Here is a 24,032-nt window from a genome sequence, read left to right as displayed (position 1 = left end):
CTGAACTAGTGGCTATACTGCCCTTGAGTGAAAGAGGCCAGAAAGTATTTTTTCATTTACGTTTAGTTCCAAGAATGTTTTAATTAAGGTTTCATATTTTCTGGATTGCAGAATTAATTTAAAAAGCTGTTGCTTTTACTTCATGAAGGTTATATAAAATTATTGATCCTTCCCAAGAAGAACCAAATTGTACAATAAAAAACTTCCTATTCATTGGAAGTTGGATTTTTACTTGCAATATCATAATACCATAGATGGAAAAGAAATTGTTCTTCCAGCTACTAGTTTATCAAGGAATGATTTTGTACAAGTCTCACCTGTTTTATATTAAAAGTAAATAGAAATATTTCCAAGAAAACAGATCTATTCTGAAAATTAACTTGCTTCACTCTGCAAATGGGGCATTGGTCCGTTTGTAAGAACCCAATAGATGTTTGCTGCAATTCAGAAAGCAACATGAAATTTTGAGAACAATGTAGTACGGGGGGAAGAAAAAACCTGAACACAGCTGTGAAAGTAATACAGACTTTTAGCAATATAATACGTTTGTGCTTACAAAATCGGAGTTGGTTTCTGCTGTTCTACAGTATATAAGTAATCCATCAGTGTATGCAAGGCCAGAAATATGTGACACAAGCCAGCTAATGCTTTTCACGTCCAATTCCACAGAACACTTTTGTTCACTTACTTGATCTTGCTGTGTTTACTGTAGTGGAAGGGAAGAAGGTTTTCTTCTGGACTCCCTTTTAGTTCACGTTCAAACTGCCTGTGACACAGGACTCAAGGAAGGCTGGACTCATGACAGCTTTAAACCATTACTCAAGCACATGTGAAGATGTTTTAGAATCCAGAGCTCTTCTGTTGGTGGAGAGAAAGGAAGAAATGCTTTTGAAGAAACTAAATGCAAACAAACCCTGTAGGCTTTTAAATTGAGGACTACGCTGTTGCAAAGAAAGATAGCATCACTGCTTTTCAGATGTGTTGTAAATGACAGAAACAAGGCATCCTGGAGTGTTTGGGAGAAGGTAGAGAAGCTGAAGAAAACTTGCCATTGTCTGAAATGTTTTTGAATTTCTTGTGTATTCAGACTTTCTTATATTTGGAATAAAGGAATGTTTTAAAACATGTAAATGCATGATGCAAATTCTTTACAAAATGTCCCCCAGTGATAAATGGACTATATGCTGTCTGCTTTATTTAAACAAATCGCTGAATTACTTTTCCAGTCAGTGAATCCCTTTCTCTGTTTTACAGGGGAGGTTGCACCGTTTGACAAAGCCATATACTCATCTGGTGTATGTTGACACAATGTAGTTGGCATTAATTGAGCGATGCTAACTGCTCGTTAATTGAGACTGTTAGCTGAAAATCTGTCCCAAAATTCACTGATAGTAGTTGACTGCAGACAGACAAGAGTATGAGAGTACTGAATTGAACAGTCATCACAGAAGATGAAGAATGAAATTGAGTGCTAAGTCTGAGTCTTTATGAAAAGCATGCTGTAAGTAAAGGGCTGAAGGGTTTTAAACGTCTGTAGCAAATCCCGTGCACTTGTAGCTCTCTTGTTAGTTCTGCTACCAGTCCTTTGGGTTAGCCGCTGATGTAGAGAGCTGTGCCGTAATGTTTATCCTCATGTATGTCTTAGTCTTAAACAGGATTGTCACTTTTGAGTGTCAGATTAGAGCAACAGCAGCAAGAGTAGTTGGTCTCAGGACAGCCTCGTCTCTTGAGATTTCCAGGGCAATCACTTGAAATTTATCTTAGTTTTATAAAATATTTGCTCAACATTGTATTGTATAGAGTATTTAAATATACTATGATTGCTTTTCCAAAGTGTACATTATTTAAGCATGTTCTTCTGTCACATTTGGGGGAAGTATCTATCTTATTCTTTGTAATTGGCTGTCCTTGATGCTCAGGTGTATTATCCTATGCTGTTTTTCTAATGTGGTTGTTCCTACTTTAAAAAAAACACAACTAGTATATAACGTGTGCTTTTTCTATGAGAAGATATTCAAGTTTTGCAGCTTTTTTTGAGCTACCTACTTTGAAATCTGAAAACTGAAGCACAGAACAGTAATACATTGAGGCTGGGCACAGTTTCCTTTAGCCAGGTATGCCCTTTGCCAGCCGTTGCAGCTAGGCAGAATGTAAATGGCAGTAGTTCTTGTCGGCAGTAGGCTGTGCCATCTGTTTTACCTGCGTTAAATAGCTCTGCAGCTGCAACACCCCAGCACTACGGTACAGGGAAGATTCACCACTGGAGGATATGACTTGTTTCCTGGAAAAGATACTAGTATTATTGCTGTTAACGTTCCTACATTGTGAAAGGGCTGTGTCACTGTAAGAGAGCACATTGGTAGCTGCAGTCTCAGATTAAGTGAAGTTTTAAAGAAATGTTTGGTTCTTTTGAAGTCCACAGAGTTGCTTTTGTGGGTGGAATTAAGGTGGTTCTGGTTCCTTAATTATACATGGCCTTAACATAGTTGTTTACATTTCTTTTTGTATTTAACTCTACTGTGATTTTTTTTTTGAGGTTTTACTGTTGTTTGGGAATTTATGATGTTTGTGGCTTAACTTTGGTGTATGAAACCACATTTAATGTGGATTTTGATTCAATGTAGTTTTTATAGATGGGCAAGGTTTTTCTTTACGGAGTTTAAATAGTTTTGTACTTTAAATACTCAATCCCTGTGTTAGGCTGAGGTTTTAAAATTTACTGTATATTGAAGACATGGCTACATTTTGCTGAAAGACAAATGTTGTTGGCAAACTTAGTTTAACACAATGAGTCTGTTAAAAGAATAAGTTTTCCGCTATGCTAGAAGCTTTTCCCCACCTGTTTAAGCTCTGTGATACTGGGGGAGGAAAGAAGCCTTAATTTCTGCAGGAGAAACAAAAAGCTAAAGCCGTAAAAGGACTTGAAACTGAGGTGCTTCCAAACTCCTGCTTCAGGTGTTTCAGTTAGAAATTGCATTCTTCTATGCTCCTGTATAGTTGTTTCTTAAACTGTAAAAGTACTTAATTGTACTGCTTAATGAGGATTTTCAGGTCTATGAAGATTTATTTTAAGGACATATCTAAAAATGCTGCAGTCTTGAGAGTGAGCAAGTTGGTAGGTACATCATACTTAAACCCCAGTGAGCTCTATGAAGTAGACACTGTGTTACCTCTTCTTCTTGATATATTTCATTTGATAGGTGGTCTGAAAAGATGCCTTATGAATTATGCTCCACACAAAGCGATAGAAAGACCAAGTAGTAATAGTTATATACAATCCCTACCTTATAGCCAGTAATTCAGTAGTTGAATTGGAACCTTTATGTGGTTTGGGGTACCTGGATTTGTTTTTCTCCTTTTGCATAAATCTAGCTGTCCTAAATACAGTGCAAGAATGTTCATGAATGAGTTAGTAGTTTAAAATATGTCTGATGGGGCACTTGACCTGTGGCAGTATTTTGAATGGAAGGATGGACTGCTGCTTAAAAATCTTCTGAAAAGAGGTTTTTTTAAGCACATAATTTCATGGAAGGATGCAGAACATGTCTGCATAAGGGTGAAGAATCAACCTTTGGTAGCCCAGAAGAGAGCAAGTACGTCCTAAAGAGGAGTGTTTAACACTCATCTCCAAGTTTGCAGGGAAAAATCAAGGTGGTATTAAAATTAACTAAATTTGCAGCATGTAACTTGGTTAAATTTTAATCTTTCTCAGTTTAGTTTATAATGAGAATCAAGTTATTAACTGTAACAGAGAATGGCATGGAATTTATTATTTTGCACAGTGTGACATGGGGTAGAGTTAGCAAAACATCATTACACTTAGCTAATTAAACTGGCCGTCAGCTCTAGATCTTTATATAACAGTAGAAAAACTGTATTCCCAGGCATTCCAACTAGTTTTTAATATTATGGTAAGCTGGTCAAAATAAGTGTATTTTTTTTGTGCAAAACAAGAAGCATACAGCTAGCTAATAGTACTCTGATACAACATGTCTTACATTAGTTACATGAAAAATCCTAGTTAAATACGCTTAGAGTGGAATTAGGAACAGGGGAAATCTTTGCATATGCTGTAGCTGAATTCATGTGCATGCAATGAATTACCCAGGTAATTAAAGTTGCTTGGTACAATGAATGGCTTTAAAAGAGATACAAGAAAATTGCTTGGACTTAAATACCGTAAGTATGTAATTGCAGAAAATGGTGTAAATTCATCTTGATGTCTGTTGTTTCTATAATGTAAGTTATGTCCTGTGCTGTAACTGAATTTTGTTGCTCCAGGGTGTTTTGGAAGTGAGACAGCCCATCTTAATAGGTTTTTTGGTAAACAATTTTTGAAAGGAAAACATGAACATGCTTTAAGTGTCATAAAGCTAAAACAAATACCTCTTCTCTTTGACTTCTTCACATACTCAAATTGCCGGGCATTTCAGTTTGGTTCTTCACTTTCTAGTTTTAAGCTTGTCTAATTTGAACTCATTAAGCTATGTTATGCCTCTTTCAGCTAGATGGAAATTTCTGTCGTTACAGTTCTCCATGGAGATGGGCACCTAGTGATACTATTGAATACATCGCAAATATGTAGTAGGTCACCCCTGATAGAAACCCAGTTTCTGGCTCAGTTCTCTGCACTTCATGGGCATTCTGCATTCCCAAGAACTCATCATCTCCTGGTGTAAATTGTCACAGATTTTTTCCAATTAAATGAAATTTACCTTGGACCAACTTCTATGCAGCTTTTCATTAATGAGTTGAACAGTGAAACAGAGTACGCTTAAAAAGCTTGCAGATGATGTCAAGGTGGAAGGAGTTGCAGCTCTTGGTGGACAGTTTCACAATTTGAACTGATCTTACTAAATTGCAGTACAGTCCCAAATTAACAAACTGAAATTAATCTGAAATCTGAAGTCTCCTTTTAGAAAGGAGAAATGAAGGGCCCAAATTCAGAATGGGGAAGAAATGATTAACAGCATTGCAAAAAAAGGTTGTGTACAGTTGTTTAGAAATTCACTGTGAAACTTTGTTCTATGGATGAAAGAAGGAAACCAAACCCTGGGGATATAGATTCATGTTGCACTTTAACTGCAGCAAAGTGTGGACTGTCTGTTCACTTGTTCCAGATTTAGAAAGAATGTGCTTGCAGATTAAGTCATATCAGTGAGCTAGGCAAAAGGGAATTTTTCATGGATTTTTTTTCTCTGTGTCAGCTGGTACATCCAGTGACCAGTTTAGCCCCATGATACTATAACCAATATGTTGAAGCTGCATGGTATTTGATTGATTATTCATAATGAGAACAGTCATGAAAAATTGTTCTCCATATATTAGTTGATGATGGGACAAAAAATGAGTTGATTTTACACAGATAATTTAAGGAAAATTTTAGCAAAGATTTTAAAGTACGTGGATAATAAAACATACATGCAGATTACAGATCTCCTTAGGTAGAATCTCATTTTCTGAGAATGAGCTTGACAACCCCCTCCCGGCAATGGTTTAACACTTGGATAGTTCTCTGGTCCCTGGTTTTGTGCAGCAGTGTTCTACAGATGCAGTGGTGTTCGGAGCAGAAAAAGGAGTAGTTTTCTCCACGTGATTTTGATTCTTGTTCCCTCACACATCCCATTGGATGATCCCCCCTGCCACAGGTGGTCCTCAGATTGATGAATCAAAGGCTAACTGTGCATCTAAAGAGCCCAGAGCTCAGTTTCAGAATACTCTATCACTTTCAGCGTGATGTTGCCAGGCATAATAGTTCTGCAATCTTGCCTTATGGCTCATTCTTCACAGTCAAACAGGTAAGGAGTAAGTATAATCCTGCTCTTCTAACAGCTGAAGGCATTGAGGCAGAGAAGTTGAGCCTTTTTTGAAGATCCCAAGCCTATTTTGCACAAAATGTATACAACTATTGTCCCAAAGACCTGCTCAAATTGAGGTGTCTACCTTTTTTCATATGTGCTCTTAAAAGCTGGGTCCAGGTGATTATCAAACAGGTAGTCAGACTGCAGGTAGCATTAGTGTACTTAAGTGTGTGGCTCACCTTTTCAGGTAATTTTATAGCTCTGTTTTGTTACTGAGATCTATTTCTGACCAGGAAAATGTTTTATCATAGGTTTTGAAACTGCCAAATCTCTTGCACTGCATGGGGCATATGTTATTCTGGCCTGCAGAAATATGTCAAGAGGCAATGACGCTGTACAACGCATTCTTGTGGAATGGGTAAGTGAATGTATATAGCATTCAACACTAAGCTATATTTTTCAAGACATGAAGTCTTTTGTGTAGTACAAGCAGTTAAATAGATATTACATTGCCATGCAAGAATCTAAGGAGGAAGGCATTTGTCTTGTACCAGTGACTGAACAGGATATTACAAAATATCATTGATAGAAACTTTTCATTTCGTATGACCATGTTGGACTGCCAGGCTTGGTATGCTGTTATCCATGTTACATACGGATGCTTTGTAAGGGCGAAAATGTTTGGAAGAACCACTGAGGCATGTTTTATAGTTCATAGGACAGGACATTTCCAGAACCACAGTGTGTAACTAACTGAAGGAGAATGTACACACTCAGATATTAGAGACAGCCGTTATTTTGCCCATAGTTTTTATATTCTGAGAGATTTCGGAGGATCATTCTTAGACTTTTCAAAACCAAGAATATTTCCCTCCTTTTCTTTCCTAGTCCATCAGGCCCAACAGCGCTGCTGCCAGACAGTCTGTCTCAACGTTTTTTTTTCCTTCCCGTTTCTTCCCTCTTTCTTTCATTTTTCTTCCATTTTATCATGCAAATACAGTCTCTTCAGTACTGTCTATTCCCTTGTTTCTCTTTGGCTCCTAACTTCCTCCTCTCTCCCTTTTTTTTTTTTTTAAAATCTTCTAAGGCCCTTATTAAAATTTACTCAGTGTTCTTAATTTATTCCTCCCACAATCATTTACTTACTAGTAAGGATTGCAGGCTACTTTTGTCTGAGCTTGCTATGACTGCTGACTTCCAGGAGATAATCTGTTGACACAGTCCTATACACTTTACTTGAATAACAAACCTCAAGATCAGATTCTCGGAATTTTATTTCTTCCCTGCTAAAATTAGTGATGAGTGTTTTAGCTTTATTTCCCAAGCTCTGAAAATATTTTAACTGCTCCCAGATGATATGGGAGAGCACTCAGTAGTATTAATATTTACACATAAGTAGTCTACAGATAATTATAATATTTATTAGTGCAAAACAGTGCTTATTTACAAGTAAGTACTTCCAAAGAAGTGGTGCTTATAATATTGCTAATTTTTGTAACCACAGGTTTCTTCAAGAAACAGTCTTTGAATTTAGACCATTTTCTCTTGCCGAGATGATATTAATGATTTACAGTAAAGGACTGGGAGAGAAAAATATCTTCCTTTCCCCTTCAATACTTCACATTAAAGCTCTCTTTTTGTTTTTTATTTCAACAGCGTGGAATTCCAAGAGAATTCCAGCAGGGGCAAGCATAGCGTGTGTTGCTTAAAGTTCATCTGTCCATTCTCTTTCGATGGAACTGGATTTGGTGATATTCTGTCTTTTGAATTTAGTAGTCCCAGTCCAGCTAAATACGGCTCTCTCTATATGTTTTTTTATGTAACTAAAGTAAGGCAGTACAGAGTACCTTTTATTTTAAAAATATCCCATTACCCCCTTCATTCTAAGCATATCTCTGAGCACTTTGAAGGCAATGGGAGTTCAGGAGTATTTGTTTTAATACCTATATTATCTCACCAAAAGTTAATGAATTGTTAATTGAATGAAAATCACTGACGGTCAAATTACTTCAGAAACACTACATTTATTTACTAACAGTTTTCAAATTCTAATTGTTCAGAAAAGAATCTCATCTGTAAACTGGGTAGCTGGAAAACCTTCAATGCATCTTTGTAATGGCTTTGTTGTTGTTTATTGAGAGGGACTAATTAACTTTGATTATTGCACTAATATTATGGCACTTTGACAGTCCCTCAGATTTATGACTCTGGGAAAATAAACAAATGAAATGCAGGTGCTGGAGCAGAAAGAATAAGTTATTACTGAACTTTAATTACTTGGAGTGTGTAACCAGGAGAGAATTAGTTGATGAATTACAAGATGCTTAAAATTTACATCAAATTGTAAGCAATCTTGAGGAAAACAAACACAAAAACCTGCCCCAAAGTCAGTCACTGAAAACAAAGAGACAGAGATTAATTTGATTGATTGATACTAGTATTACAATATTGATGTAAAATAGTAATTTTTAGCTTATAGGTGTAACTACAGAGCAGGAAGTTGTTAATGGAAAATTCTTTCCTAAAATGAAAGAGTTTAAGAAAAATGTCAACAACCTCTGCATATGGTTCAGATGAACTCTCAATATGTAGCTGCAACTATCCTGCTATAACGAACTTCAAAGCATCCACAGTATTTTGTCTCCCTTGTTCCTAGGGAAAGCAAAGTTATTGAAAGGGAATTGGTTTACTTTTCAATTTGGAATCAATTCTTTTAAAAAATACAGCTGTTTAGGATGCAGCCTTACAAAGCCTCGTGTTCATGTTACTCAGATAGTATTTTTGGCAACAATAGTGCTACCTACTTGTTTTATGGTTTCTTGTAAATTTTTGAGATTAAGTCTCTGAGCTGCATGATAAATACTGTCTTCCTCCAATATTTTGAGGGGTGGAAATTCGGTAAATATGTTCCTACTCTTCAACTGAATGTCTAAACCCCATTTTCTTCTAATTTGCACGAACTATACTTTTATAATTAAAAAACCTTTGCCATATTCAACTCTAATGTGTTTACATGTCGTAAGTGTACCGTGTTGGTAATAAAATTGGTATTTCTATAATAACATGTATATTACCAAAAGCAATGTGTATCCTATGCTGGCTTTTCTGTGGGACAGTATGCTTTAGTACTCAAGGTTTAAATGTCAGACAAAGAATATTTCCTTTTTCATTCTTTTTGTCTGATGCAAAGGAGAGTTCCGCTTATTTGCAAAAAGACAAAATAATTAAAAATGTATAAAGAAACAACTGTTCTTATTTCAAGTTTTGATACAATTATCTAATTGATGGTCTGTATTAACTAAAGCCTGAAATATATATGGAAAAAAATGTAATTCTTAAAAAAAACCCAAACCAAAACAAACAACCAAACCCAAAAACCAACCACCACCAAACCACAACAAAACAAAAAAAAAAACCCAAAATCAAACCTACTGTAATGCAGCATTTAAAAATAAAGTACAGCATATGTAACAGTACTTAGGGAACAAGCTGGATGGTTTTCCTTAGTGAGCCTATTTGTGGCATCCTTGTCTGGAATGCCATAAACTGAGCGTCTGCAGAAAGACAGCTCTTCTTTGGGCATGTTGTACTTTTAAATAAGTTGTTAGGCAAAAACCCCAGTTTCAGTCTGCTTTTAGTGAAAGCTGAAAATCAAGTTTGTAAAGAGAAAATGGGACAGCTAAATGGCTTGAAAAACTCAAATTGTTAAGATTTAGAGAAAACAGGAGGAATAATGGGAGAAAATAAGATTTTTCAGATTAGCTGCCATTATGTTTAAAAAACAAACAAGATAAAAACTGATCTTAATTGGCTGTTGGAGACAAATCTAGAAAACTGTTTTTAACAATTTATGGCTAAAGAGCTGTTTTATAGAGTTTGAGCCATTTGAGTAGGGATTACCCGTACAAACTTGCTAATTACTTTAGATAACTGATGTTTGTTTGCAACCTGCAGTATTCCAGTTATTTTCTTTCTAAACTACAGCAGAATTTTGCTAATATTGCAAATAGAGGGTAATTGCCTTATGTAAAGTGTTGTGACAAGTTTTAATGTGACTGGCCTAGCTAGTCTGTCAGATAGAATTTTTATAGAGAGGTATAGTTGATTATATTGGTACAATCTAATGTTTTATATATATACATGTGTATATATAGAGAGAGAAAGGAAGAGAAAGTATGTAAAAGCAGCAGATAAAAAGAGAGATCAGTATAGCTTTACATTTGATATCTTGAAAATGAATGTTGTTCACGCACGATGACATTCAATATCAGTTTAAAACTGTTTGATAATTTCTTGCTTGGAAAAGAGGAAATTAGAATTCTAGAGTTATGATTCATTTTAATCAGAAAGAAATTGTCAAACATAAATCTCCCCTTGAGTAGTGAAAAGACCTGAAAGCAGCCAAGAAAAAATATCAATACTTTGCAAAGGAGGAATGATTGTTCCAATTCGTAGCTTAATTGACTTTAAAGCTTAATGAAAAACACTACAGTGCTGTTTGTACACATAGTTGCTCTGACGAACATTGAAATCTATGCTCCAGGAAGAGAAGCTAGGTAATTTATTTTACATTATTATTGATATAATTTTCTAATGGAGTATGAGCAGAATGTTTGGATAAGACTGCGTAGCTCCAGATGTTAGTGTTATTCTCAAGAAAATACTTAGGAATAGGAATGAATAAAATATTTCATAAATCACAGCTTTTCTTGCCAACAAGCTCTCATTTATTTATTCCTGTCAAATAGTCTTTGAAGTAGATATTAAAAGATAAATTGTAAGTTTAATATTTCATAAAAAGTATAATGTTTCTTTTGTAATTATTCCTCAGTGTTAAGCCTACAGCTACTTCAAAGATTAGGTTAAACTGTAAAAAGAAAATTTGGGTTTCCTTGATATGTAGAAACTTCTAAGGTGGAGATGTGACAAGAGAAGAGAGAATGGTTATGAAGAAAACCAACAAAATAAACGTGACTCCTTGCTGTATTCCCTTCCCCCAAAGTATTCTCCACCTAAGGAGCGATTTATATTCTTGCTGATTAAGTAACTGAATGAAATTAAAACCTGATAAGTGAGTCTTTGTATTCCAATTGTAATCTTGCAAAGCACAGAAAGATGAGAAGCAAACTGGGCATGTTTACACAGAACATGGGCAACAGTTTTCATGTGTTGACTATGTGTGTTTCCCCCTCAAGGAAGGGGGACTGATTTCCCACGTAGTGTTTCGTCTCCACTGGTGTCCTTGGTTTATGATTCTTTGTGTACATGCGTGGAATACAGAATAGCTCTGTAAATATTCTTCTGTCTTAGTCTCTTGATGCTAATGGATGCTAATCTTGATACAGAAGATAAGATTTCCTTTTCTATCTATTGGATGTTAATTTTGTGAGCTTTTTCTGTAAATCAGTCAGGCTATTAATACAGGATTTCCATACCAAGACTATGTAAGACTACATTAGAACCAGCACAGTAAATTGTTCTTGGAGTTACGTGAATGATTCAGGGCGGGCATCTCATCATGATTAGTGGCAGATTTTCATTTATGGAAAAAACTGAAGAATGTGTAAAAGATGGCTTTGGAGATGTAGTAAATACTGAATGAAGCCACAGTCTGTTAGTACAGAATTAGACTTTCAAAGTGGTGCTAAATAAAAGCTCTTAAAAAGTAATCTCTTCAAAATAGAACATATTCCAGAATATCAAACTAGTAGAGCACATGCATTTCTGTGAAAATAGTATTTCCAATATTGTGTTGTTATTTTGTAATAAAGAATTGCATTGTTTCAAAGCATGATATTCTAAAACTATGTATTATTGGCTCACATGCCATCACAGTGTAATATACCGTTATAAAAGCCTGCAATGTATAGACATATTTCATCTTCCAGTGCTCTGAATAGTGACCATGCTGAAGAACCAAGATAAAAGTAGTTATCCAAACCTTGCTAAGGGGAAAAGGCCTTGCTGGAAGAGGCAATATCTTTTATTAAGCTAACTGGTAACGCAATAAAAAAAAAAAAAATTCTCCATCAACTTGTCTCACTTGCAGCCACAGACACTCAAACTAAAGCGTTACTGCCACTGCTAAGTATAATGCTTTTTTTTCCTCTTTAAGGCTGTGATCCAGATCCTTCTGAAGTGAAGGGATCTTTTCATTAACTGTAATTGCAATGGAATCGAACCTTATGTTACCAGTGGAGAATTGATAGTATAAGCCTTAACCAGTGCTAGTAACAGCTGATTGAGAACAGTATGAAAGTATGACCAGACTTTGGCCATGATGTTCAAGAAATCAGTAAGTTCCTGTGAGTAACCTGCTCAGCTGTGTCACCTTAAGAGAGTGATGTGTGCTGCAAAGTTATTTTCCAAATACAGATGGAGAGTGAATTGTTAAATAATGGTAGACGTAATTTTTAAGCAGTAGTAGCATGCATACACAGCACTAAGAAAAATCAAATGTAATACAGTCTGCTAATACACTCTGTTAATATAAGAAGCTGGAAAGCAGTTGCTTTTATATTTTGAAGCCTTCTGACATGTTCTGAGGTGGCAGTTTCAGTTTTCCGGCTTGTATATTGGGATGGTAACTATCCACGTGGACATGTCTCGACCAGTCAGAGCTATTGATCTTGTTATCAGTGAGAAATGTGATCTTCAAGTTCTTCTGCCAGATTCATCTCTAAAAACAGCTGCGAACCAGTGATTGTAGTCACTGACAAGAACAAGAGGCTTTTTAATGATTTGCGAGGAAATTTGTGCTTAAAAACCCCCCCCACAAAGTTAAAAACATTAAACAGTTTAACCAACGTTCACATGGATGAATTGTTGAGATTTATTTTTCTGTACACTATAAACATGTGGCATGAATTTGCTCTCGTTACAGATGCTGAGAAAAGGGAAAGGCAAATATTTATATTGCATTCATGTTTTACAGTAAAAACACTGTTCAGTTTGTTTATACAGTTCCACTGTTACAGTTTTTATCGTTAGTAATGAAACCACTGTAAAACAGAGTCTGAATTATATAGCAGATGTGTTAAGCCCCTAACTTTCAGGGTTGGGCATCCTTCTGAATACTGATACCATTTAGTTAGCGAGTTGATGTACTGGCTACAGCTGAACTGTTTCATACCTACATCTTCTTCTGTAGTTAGCTCTGCACTGTTACTGTACTAAAGATAGAATTTTATTATCAAGATAAATATGTTGATATTTTAAAGTAATTACATTTATGAAATATAAAGCCAGTGTGAGTGAGTGCAGGAGGCTATAAAGGATTTGGTGGGCATTTTCCAAGCATTTATGACCTCATATGGCTTATATTTCCAGTAAATAGGGATAAATTCAAAATGTTCAATTAATTTGATGTATATTTTATTTCTCAATATGGTTCTCTTGAAAATATTTTTACTCTGGTTCAATTGATGGCTGGGATTCAAAATAAAGTGAATACTAAATATGAAAGTGGATAAAAAGGAAAATACTTCTTAAAAATGTGGCTGTATTTTAGCTTCTATCTACTTGAAAAGGACTACAGATATATTAAGTCAGTTTTTGATCTTTGCTGTACTGTACTCACTGAAATACAGAATTTTGGTTGCATAAAGCAAAGATCATTAATATTAATTCTTTGTATGTATGTGACAATTTATGGGAAAAATGCATGGTAAAAATAGCTTAGGTCCCTGCCCAAGGCATTTTAATTCTGGATTCTGCAGAGATTTACTTTTCATGATACTTTGTGCTTGCTACCCTGCGTAGTCACATGGACTTCCATTGTAGTGGTAGCAAGCAAAGAATTTAGTACTAAGTGTTCTCGGAATTCAGTTCTTATTTAATAAATGAGGATTAAGGAAATAGACATAACAAAATAGAAAAACAGCACTTATAAAATGTCTGTTAAGCTTCTGGTTTATATTGTTGGCACGTCTTTAAGTAGGGAACACTTTTTAATAGTGATAATATAAGTAATAAACGCAGGAGGAAGTTTAGCAATGTCCAGCAAGGTGGAAGGGAATTTGAAGTGGTTTAGCACTGTGGAACTTTTAAATGTGTAGGAGATAACATTTAAAAAAGGTCTGGTAATACGAATGAAGGAACTACTCTGTAAAAGGCCGAAATATTTGTTTTCTTTAATCTTTTTTCTCAGATATGAGGAAAAGCCATATAATGAGGCATGTTGAAATAAATTGGGACTTCTTTACAAACATCAGTAAGGCAAGCAGAAAGATTTCTACTAATAACGAAAATTTGGATACTGGTGAAGGAAAAGAACGGTGCAACAGCTTAGCTTTATGGCTGGGAGAGATGATGGTACTTAAGAAGAATGGATAAGTGAAGATTGTTTTTGTGGCAGCACTAGGGAAAAGGCTGTGATATCCTTCGAGTAGGGGGTCCATTGCTGTTTGTAAGCCATTCTGATCTTGCAGTTCGCTGTAGCCTCATCAAATCATGGAAGAGCTTCTGCGGTTGTTACTGCCTGTTTCCTCCATCCCTAGGACAAGCCAAGATGCCAGAGAAAGAAAGGGTTTCTTACTGCAAGAAGCACATGAGGACTGTTTGGAGGGAAAAAAGAGAAAAAAAAAAATCCTGCAGGGGCACAGACTTTCAGAGATTTGAATTCCACAGGACCCTACTGACCTGCCAATTGCAGACTTTTTGTCATGATGGTGACTATTATTTAGTCTGCAGATGATGTTTTCTTCAGCATGGCCAGAGTTTATTAACTGCGGAGGAATAGAACTAGAGTGTTTTTCATTTTTTGGGGGGGAGGGGGGGATCAATTAAAGAAGTTTTTTTTTTTTGCGATGGTCTGGTCACTTTATCTCCTTCTGGTTTTGTGTCTTGTACAAGAGATTCATTGTTCCTGAAAATATGCTTGAATAAGGTGGTGAATAAAAGGTCTGGAACATAGAGTTTACCCTACGTTCTGTCTTTAATTTTGGATTTCTAGGCTGGATTGGAATTTTGTGCTAATGTATGAATTCATAATGCTGTAGACAGCTGATAGAAACCAACAGAGCGTTCTCATAGCTGTGAGATTGCAAGATTTTTAACATAGTGAATTTGCCATGATTTCCTCCAGTAAAGATGAAGTTGTCTTTTGAGTTGACTAAATTACTTCTGCTCTCATAATTCTGTTTACCTTCCAACATCTGCTACACATATATAAAAAAAAAAATTCTAAACTGTAATTTTGAGAGAAGTCACAGTATCTTACCATTCTTAACTTTTTCCTCCAGTCAGCAGAATTTTATACATAGAATTGTTGAGGTGATCTTTTTGGTGATTTGTTTCTTTAGCACAGCCCTGCTGTTCTTAATCTGGAAATGTGAGTCACAAAATCTCTACCGTGCGTAAAGCTTTGTAATAGTACTACTTCAATGCAGTATGAGCTTTTTAACAAAAATTTTTAAGACACACTCCCAAGCAGAAACAAAAACCAGAATAACCACTTTTAAACTGCACTTCATGCTCAGTCTTCAATTAAGTGGCACTAGGAAATACTGTTTACTCAACGATATTGAAAACCTGTCTGTAGATGTCTATCTTTAAAAAAAAAAAACAACATAGCCTTTGTACGTTGACTTGAGTTTAGCTTACAGGATGCAGAGAAGTTTGGTTTTCACTGGTACTTTACGTATACTAATGTAACTTGGGTTTGATCTTCTTCTGAATTTTTCTCTCTCAGAATCTATTTTCTAAAACTTTAGTGTTGTTGACATTGAAAACTTACTATAGTCCAGGTAGATGTGTTCTTACATAAACTGAGTTCTGCTATCACTGGGTTTCTGGTTGTTGGTTCTGGGAGAGGAGGGGGGGAATTAAAGTGGCTGGTTATAATTTTTTTTTTAATGCTCTTCACAATTAATCTGATTGTAACATAAGCTTGTAATATATTCCATTAATGAAGAAGACAAGCTTAGCTTACAGTAAATACAGTACTAAGTGTTTATAGTGCATTTCATATTTTACATGATTCCCTTTATAATTCTGCTTATCTTTTCATTCTAATTCCCTAAAGGATGTATAAAAGAAGCCCTAAAGAGAGTAATTACTGCTCTATTCCTTAACCAAGGCTCCTTTTGCAAAAAGAAATCTGAGCTGCTTTTTAAAGAAGGCAGTTTTAAATAAAAATGCAAATAAGCTGCTTTGTAACCACATTAATTACCCACCTAGCCTCTTATTACCATGTTTGTATTGTTTGCAAACACTATTTACAGTCGTGTGGAAATTACCATTCCTGGGCCGGAGGAAGGCTGTTGTTGGTAGGTTGTGCTTTGGAACCAATTAGAGTGAACCTTGTCTCCAGTGGGGCTCATGGGAGAAGGCATAGCCTTGCAATGTCAAATAACGGCATTAACTCAGACTGCACAGGCACCGTGTTGTAATTATATTATTGGCCCTCTTTTGTTTCTGCAATGAGTTTCATTCTCTGCATTTTAAAACTAACAGGCAGCATTGTGTCTTGCTAATGAGTTAATATGTACTGTGATAATTTTTTATGAAAGTCATGGTGAAATCTGGTGGGTCATTTTTGTCCCCAAATTGGTTCTTTGCTTTAATTTTATAAAAAGTAAACAAAAAACCTAATGCTTATGTTCAAGATGTCATAGACTTCCATGTAATTATTTTTCACGGTAAAAACCCAACTTTGTTAGCTTATTTCATTATCAGAAGTCAACAGGATGGAGTATCTGTTAGTATTAGTTGTAAACAGTATGTTAGCTGGCAATAACTGAATGGTCATAGGTCTTTCAACACTTTGAAGAAACTGAATGCTTCATAGTAAAATGTAGTCTTATTTGTTAAGAGAAATGCACGCTTGTTGCTGACCTAGTATGTGTTGTGTTCTTCTCTTGGTTTTCTGTGTCACTTATGATTGCAAAATGGGCCTTTACTCTAAAAATTGCTCAGAAATTAAAACTAAACCAAAGAGATGTCTCAGCATTGATGCTTTTGGAGTTACAAATGTTTTCAGATCCCGAAGAGTTTAGTTTGATGGGTCACATGGTCTGCAATGTGAAGAACTGGTTCTTTAAGATTTATTTGTTTTCTTAGGCTTGTAACCAGTCTGCCAATATGCTAAATGAGTTTTTTGAAGTAGAGGAACTTTTCTTGGTTGAGCTTAGTATGGGGAAGAAAATGTAGAGAGATTATTTTCTTCCTACTTCTGAAACTGTACTGCGTGTATCTGCAGCGCTGTGACAGTGTGATAATGTTTAAAGAATACTTGCTGATAAAGACAAAAATGTTAAGGTCTGTATCAGTTCTACTGTAACAGTGAATACAGTAAAGTAGGAAAATAGCAACTCCAGCACGGTCTAGTATGACTCTGCATAATTGTTATGCATTAAAAAAAAAGAAAAAAAAAAGATGCTCATTGCTGGATCACTACTAGTTTTTTACAGTGGCAAGGGATGATGTGAGGGCGTCAAAAGAAGCACTGACTTGGTTCATGATCCACAATAGCTTATAAAACTGAAGATAATTATCTGGCTTATATGACTACAGAGCAGCATAAATGACATAAAAAAACCATAGATGGAGTTCAAGAGGAATACAGAAGTTTTATAGAAAGTAGACTTGCTAAGTAGAGTGCTCAAAAGGTACTATTAATTTGTTTGCTTGTCAATGATATTTCTAAATCTTTTATTACTGTGAAGCCAAAGCATCATATTTTTTGCTTATTTTACTGTCCTTTCTAATTTCTCTGCATCCTTTAGTTCCCTTTTATCCTGATAATTTTCTTTGGAGGGGGTGAATTGAGGATGGAAGAGTACTGGACTTTGTTTGATCCCCTGGACTTCTCTTTTATCTCACTTTGTGATACTTAGCGCTAGTTACAAGAAATTACACTGCTTTCTTTGAAAATCTCCATTTTAGCAAAGTGTGATGAGCACAATTGTTTATCATATGTCCAAGGAGAAAGTGGTCCAAGTGGGGCGCAAAATGGTCATGATTCTTTAGGTAATTTCACAAACTGATAATTGAAACCTTTGGTCTGTCCCAGACATACTTATTTTAGTATGAACAAGATGATTTATTATCTGCTTATTTAACTCAGTTGGTTAAGGCATTAGGGTAAATAGACATGATACCATTGTGCTGATAATATATATGATGCTTAATTTAATAAGGGGCTGTAAATCTAAGGTATATCTATGTGCTGCTATTCAGAAGAATGTATATTTATTTTACTTATCTTATTAAAAGGTCTGTTTCCAAAGCCCACTGAAAATACTAATTTTCTGTTCCCTTGAAGAGTTTTGGGTCAGACCCTAAATACCTGTATGCATGAAGATTGTTTTTAAGGGGCGGAACTTTAGCTGTATGTCTGCAGCCATTTGTCCACACTTAATTTGCAAGCGTTGAGATATCTGCCAATATCTGCCATAATTTGTGTTATTTAATGTCAGACATGGAAAGGTGAGTGTACTCTCCTGTGCTTGTTTTTTTAAATCTGGACCTGTGTTACTGAGATTTATTAGAGCTGTGTTGAGGGAGTACACACAAGATATAACTACCCTTTCATTATGAAGCGAGGTAATTTAAAAATCTTTATTTTGCTCCTTTCTGTTTTATGTCTTGGAAGGAAGCACTTCACATACGTGCTTTCCCGATTGTGCTAGAGGGGAAAGCATGCATTACTTCTGAACGCAATTTGTCCTGTTAAAAATTTTGACTTTTACTTGTGACTTGCCATGTGAGAACTCTGAACCAGAGTGAATTAGATATAGTGCTACCCCTACAGTGAGCAGGTAAACACTTTCTTTCTGTTTTCTAAACAGCAACTCTTGTTCCTTTAATAATACTCTATTCATGAGGGGATGTTCGTAATGAAAAATTACATTGAAAACACAATCTAAATGTTCTGATTTTTGCACTAAACCACTATTAATTTGGTCTCAAAGACACTCAGTGCATCATTTTGCAGAAGCAGCTGTATTACTCAGTGTATAAAAATAAGCAATAGTGTGCTAAACTTGTTCTTTCCTGTATTTCATTTGAGGTTACCTGAGATACAGCATTAACTTCAACAATAAACTTTGCTTATCAAACAGAAGTATTGAATTAATGTAATGAAAGGCACATTTGGGGTAGTTTTTGTTAGTTTGTTTTTGCTGGAAACATGCAAAACAAGCCTTGAACCACCTAAATAAATCTTGAACAGCTGATCCTAGCATGTAAAGAATGAAGGAAAAATTAGCATAAAATATGTAAATAAATACTTTTGCATTTTCATAAGTGTGCTTATCAAAACTGTTGTTATTTTAATTTTGAGTAAGAAAATAAATCAGGATGTCTTTACCTTAGACTTGTACTTTGCAGATGCCTCTTTCAGGTCCTCTAAATCCTTACTAATATACAGATGCCAGCTATGTAATTTGTAGAGTAGTCCTGGTCTTTTGGTATTTCCTAGTTCTTATGAGGGACACATTGTGATCTGACTGTAATTTGGTTTAAACTGAAACATCTTTAGGTCTCTTAGGCCTTGAATATTTGTTGGTTGTGATGACAAAGAGCTATTTGTTCTTAAAGGTCCTAAACACACCATGTTAGGCACCTTCAAAGGATATATTAGATGAGTTTTGCACTACAGATTCTTGACAACATGGTAGACTGGTGAGGCATATTTGATCCAACTTAGTTGTATTGGTAGACGCTCTTTATGAAGATGCAATTAAATTGCTAAAAAAGGCTTATGGTTAATATCCCTTATTTTGCCAAGGTGGAACTGAAATAACTGCATCTTGCTGATGCAAGCTTTATGCATACTTGCAATGCTATAGCAGTATAATTGTAATAATAGACACTGCTAGGGAAGTGCAGCAGGTACAGATCTGGTCTCAGCAAATAAATAAGCGCTTTTTTTGTTTAGTTTTAAAACAAAACAAACTACTTTGCTCGTTTCCTTGCTTTCTGGTGAGTCATCTGTAGTCTGTTTTCCCAGGGAACCAAGGCATGCTCAGTCACTCAGGATCTGCCCTTCCTTGTCTAATAACTTGTGGTCCCATACAGTGTTTAGAAGCAAATTTTTAAGGAGAATAAAGATCCTTAGGATAATTAGGTTCCTGTAAGCATTGAGCTTTATGAAAGGGTATGTGTCCAATCAGTGGGCAGAACTGAAGGGACTTCAGGCCCTTAGACGTCAGAGAACACTTGAGAATACGCGGGAAAGAAAGTACAGGACCCAGTTCAGGGAAATTTCAGTCTGGACTTGTATTCTGCCATGGCACATTGGGTGTTAAGAGTTCTCACAGAATTGCTAATCTGCTGTGTAGAAGAACGACCTGTATACTACCTGCAACCTCAAAATAGGACATCAGGAGAATTTAAGTGGTGGTGATCACCCGCTCTGTGCCAGGGTGACATTTATACCTTGTGTGGTCAGGGAGCTTTGAAATTTTACTTGGTTATACTATCTTACAATTTTTAGGAACTGCTCATTAATATAGTCATGTTTAACATGTGATGGTTACAAACAAAGACATGAATGTATGTACTCATTTCTAATTAATTTGTATAATTATGTTTTATAATCTAGGTGTTTGCAAAGCAGAACGTGGTACACCCCATTTACTATCTGCTGTAGCTAATAAAAAATAATAGAATGAAATAAATCTTGAAACTAACTTTAATTGTAAGTATAGATTAGTTGTAAATTATCTTTGTTATGTTTATTTTTAATTCTGCAGTGTTGCAGGTTTGTAGAGCATACCAATTAGTGTAGTTATTTGAAGTAATGATGAGTTAATTACTGTAAATGCTGAATGTAATTTCTGTGACAATTTAAAATACGGTACTGAGATACATTTTTTAAATGTAGGACTAGAAATAAAGGGAAAAAGGAAATGGTGACAATAATGAGACCAGTTAATGTTATAAAGACTTTTTTCAGCATTCAAAGTGATAATGTAGATAAGATGATTAAAAATACATGAAGAAGAAAAAAGTATAACAATTAAGAATAAAACCTCAGCATCTCAACTAATACCATTATAAACATGGACACAAACGAGGTAAACCTATGTATTTCACTATGCATTAATGTATAAATTGAGAAAAGGCAATTTGACTGAATTCATCTGAAACTGATTACTGTTCTTCTAATGCTGCTTATGTTCACTTGGTGAAGCCTCTCTTGCTTTGTAACTCATCTCACACTGATTGGTAGCCTTCCACGTCAGTAGTGCTTCTCTGTTACCTAAGGCAGTAAGTGTTGTCAAGTTTGTTTTTGTGAATATGTTTAAAGAGTAGAAAGTGCCTCTAGCTTAAAGTAGAGTGTTTTCCTTTCTGATGAACAGTAGTAAATCCTACCATTTTGAAAGCTGTGTAGTATACCTATGAGAAATGAGCTGATTCTCAGTGTTTCCTTGAGCATGCACACTATAAGAGATATTAATAGCTTCCTTCAGCAGTGTCCCAGTTAGCGTCACTTTGAAATGCAGTATTTCATTCTGTCCTGGTTAAATTAACCTTACGTTTTCCTGTGAAATGGCATGACTACCTAGAGAAAATTTGAAGTGTATTATGTACATTCACACTGCAAGGGGAAAAACGGTATCCAGGGTAGTATTTATGCATTAAATATTTACTTTTTCAATCCAGAATTGGTTGCCTCCCAGATGAGTGCAGATTTGGTAATGGAAACTGGTGCCATGCACTTCTCTGTTTGGTTGCCTTTTTAAATAATGAGAGAAATATTAAAAATTCTGGAGTCAGTTCTGGTGACATTAGTGATAAATTGGATTTTTACATGCAAAAGGCTGTACTTTATAAATTGGCAGCAGAAAAGTGTTCCTCTACTCCTTAAGAATGGTGCAGTAAGGGAAAAGCTCTTCCACTCCTTGGGGGAGTTTTTGGAGCCCTCCCCTGCACCAGCAATTCACCGCCCTGTAAGGCTGAGAAAAACAATGCACAAACCTGAAAGTCCCAGGCATTCAGGTTCATCTGTTTCATCCTGTTATGACAGAAATCATTACAAGTTTGATAGATTTATTTATAAAGACTTGCTTCGATATTTAAAGTACATCTATTCCAGCATTCCTCATTTCAAGCTCGGCTGTGGATCAAGATGAAAGAAAAATTAAATTGTATATTGAAGAGCTGTTAATTGAACTGCACTGCATTTAGCAAGGGAGCATCAGCTTCAGGCAGTCAATACTACAGAGAATTTTTAATGTACTGTATCACTAGATTGTCAGTTTGTATTGGAGAATGCAAACAGACTGCTTTGACTGGTGATAAAGCCCTGGAAACTTTTAAGTTGTTGAGGGGAGAAAATGTTATTTTGCTTTGATATGTTGTGACAAAGTTGTTGATAGAACCAGGAGCAACATTTTTTTAGGTGAATATTATTTGAATATCTTTTTATTGGTAAATGTTGATTGCTAGATATTTATTCTTTAAATGGGTAAAAAATGTGTACTTGGTTTTTTTTAATGGGAACAAAACAAGTTCCACAGAATTCTTGAACTTGCACAAATGCTACTTTGCAATTTGAGCAGCTCTGAAAGTCTCATTTAAAAATATTAGTTCTCTCCAGATATAATTCTAAAAAGTAGCATATCAAAAAGCTTTAGAAATGCTTTAGAAAAATGTTATCTCTCTTTCCTAAGGCAGTGTTAATTTCTTTTGTAGTTAATCTTTTGCGCTGGAATTTAGTACATTTATAGTTAAAGATTCTTTTAACAGCTAAATTATTTAAGCACGTCTTTTGGGATAACGTGGTCTGTTTGGTGTTAAGTATGAAATACTTTTTATTTCATTTTCTTCACTGATAAAAATGAAATAACTAGAGGCATTTGTAGAACCAGAACAGATTTAGTGCTATGGTGTTAGATTAAAGACGTACTATTCTAAGACATAGCTTGTTACAGGTGTCACGCTTCGGGATAAGATTCTTCTTACTTTTGGTGGTCCTTAAAAGGCTTAAAGTCTACCTTCAGAAAACCCATAGTGAGTCTGAAACTTGTTAACTATTTTTAGATGTCAGTCTCTGGGACATCTCTGGACTTTTCCATAAGTGTGGTAGGTCTCAAGTAAATAGTAAACTTAAAAATGCCATACACTGCTGGTGCATTGTCTTCTCTTGGAGTGGAAAGATCTTTCTTAGAGGTTGGGTTTAGTCTGGCCCATCTTGGTACCTCTGTGGCACTTGAGAAGACTGGGAGTGGCTTTTTTTGCCAACACCCAAATACTACGTTGTAGAAGAGAGTTTCATTCCAGTTGTATGCAGGGAGACAGTCTTCACTAGTGTGAAAACATAGATGGCTTCAAATGACTTAATTTTCCCATGATACTGAAGTCTCACCAAAACTGTAAAAGTCTTGTGACTCCAAAAACAAAATAGAAGAGCAAAATCCACTATGTGTAAGTACCTGACTTTGCTTCATTAATCTGGGGTTCTACGGCCAAACTTTCTACAGACATGACAGCTGTTTAGGAAGGTGAAAGGTATTTAAACAAATTTCATCCCGTAGCTGCTCACCCTGGTAGGCTGATGTTGCTGAAGTCAGTATGGATGTTGCTTATATGCTGTCAGCTTAGTGTTGCATTTTTCAAGTTTTTAATTTGTTTTCTCTTAGTAAAGTCCTTGAATGTTTCTTACCATGTGGAAAATTGCAAGAAGGGAGATGCTGCATATTATGAACACTGGTATTGTCTTCCAAATTTCAAAAGGTTAGGGTCTAGATCAAAGGTGTGTATTTGATTTAAAGAACATCCTGTAAATATTTGAACTTAGACTTGTGTGCTGCTAACTTAATTTTTCAGAAAGATTATGATTACTGAAATACTAGACTTAAAAGTTGTATAAGAAAAACCTGCTTCATATTAGAAGCTATAATTTTAATATCTAAAATGTTTTCATGCAATTCAAGTCAAAATCATTATGGTGTATGAATATTATTTTGAATATTTGCTTGAAACAGTAATGTCTAGCAACAAATATTGAGTGATTTTGCTACACTTGTCTGTGTGAGACAGTATTTGACAATGTGAATACATGCAGTAATGTTCAGGAATCCTTTACATGACAGCTTGACAATCAGAGTAATTAAGAGAATTGTCTGAAGCTCTGGAAAATGCAATAAATCAGAGGTCAGCTTGAAATGCAGAAATGAACTAAAATTCTTCCATTTTATTTTTATGTAGGTAAATCTTGTATCTTCTGCATAGTGTGCAGTTGTCTGATACGAAGGCCTAATTCTGAGAACCATTGCAACA

General features: G+C 35.4%; 1 protein-coding gene across 1 annotated transcript in view; it reads left to right on the top strand.

Moving 5' to 3' along the window:
- Window positions 1-24,032, top strand: part of WWOX (WW domain containing oxidoreductase) — a 544,364-nt gene that overhangs the window by 25,179 nt on the left and 495,153 nt on the right. Inside the window, 1 exon segment of the mRNA XM_076349077.1 lies at window positions 6,113-6,219. Coding sequence (XP_076205192.1) covers window positions 6,113-6,219 — 107 coding nt within the window.

The sequence above is a fragment of the Aptenodytes patagonicus genome, chromosome 11 (assembly GCF_965638725.1).
Source record: "Aptenodytes patagonicus chromosome 11, bAptPat1.pri.cur, whole genome shotgun sequence".
Classification (NCBI taxonomy): Eukaryota; Metazoa; Chordata; class Aves; order Sphenisciformes; family Spheniscidae; genus Aptenodytes; species Aptenodytes patagonicus.
This window is presented reverse-complemented; position numbering and strand designations above follow the sequence as displayed.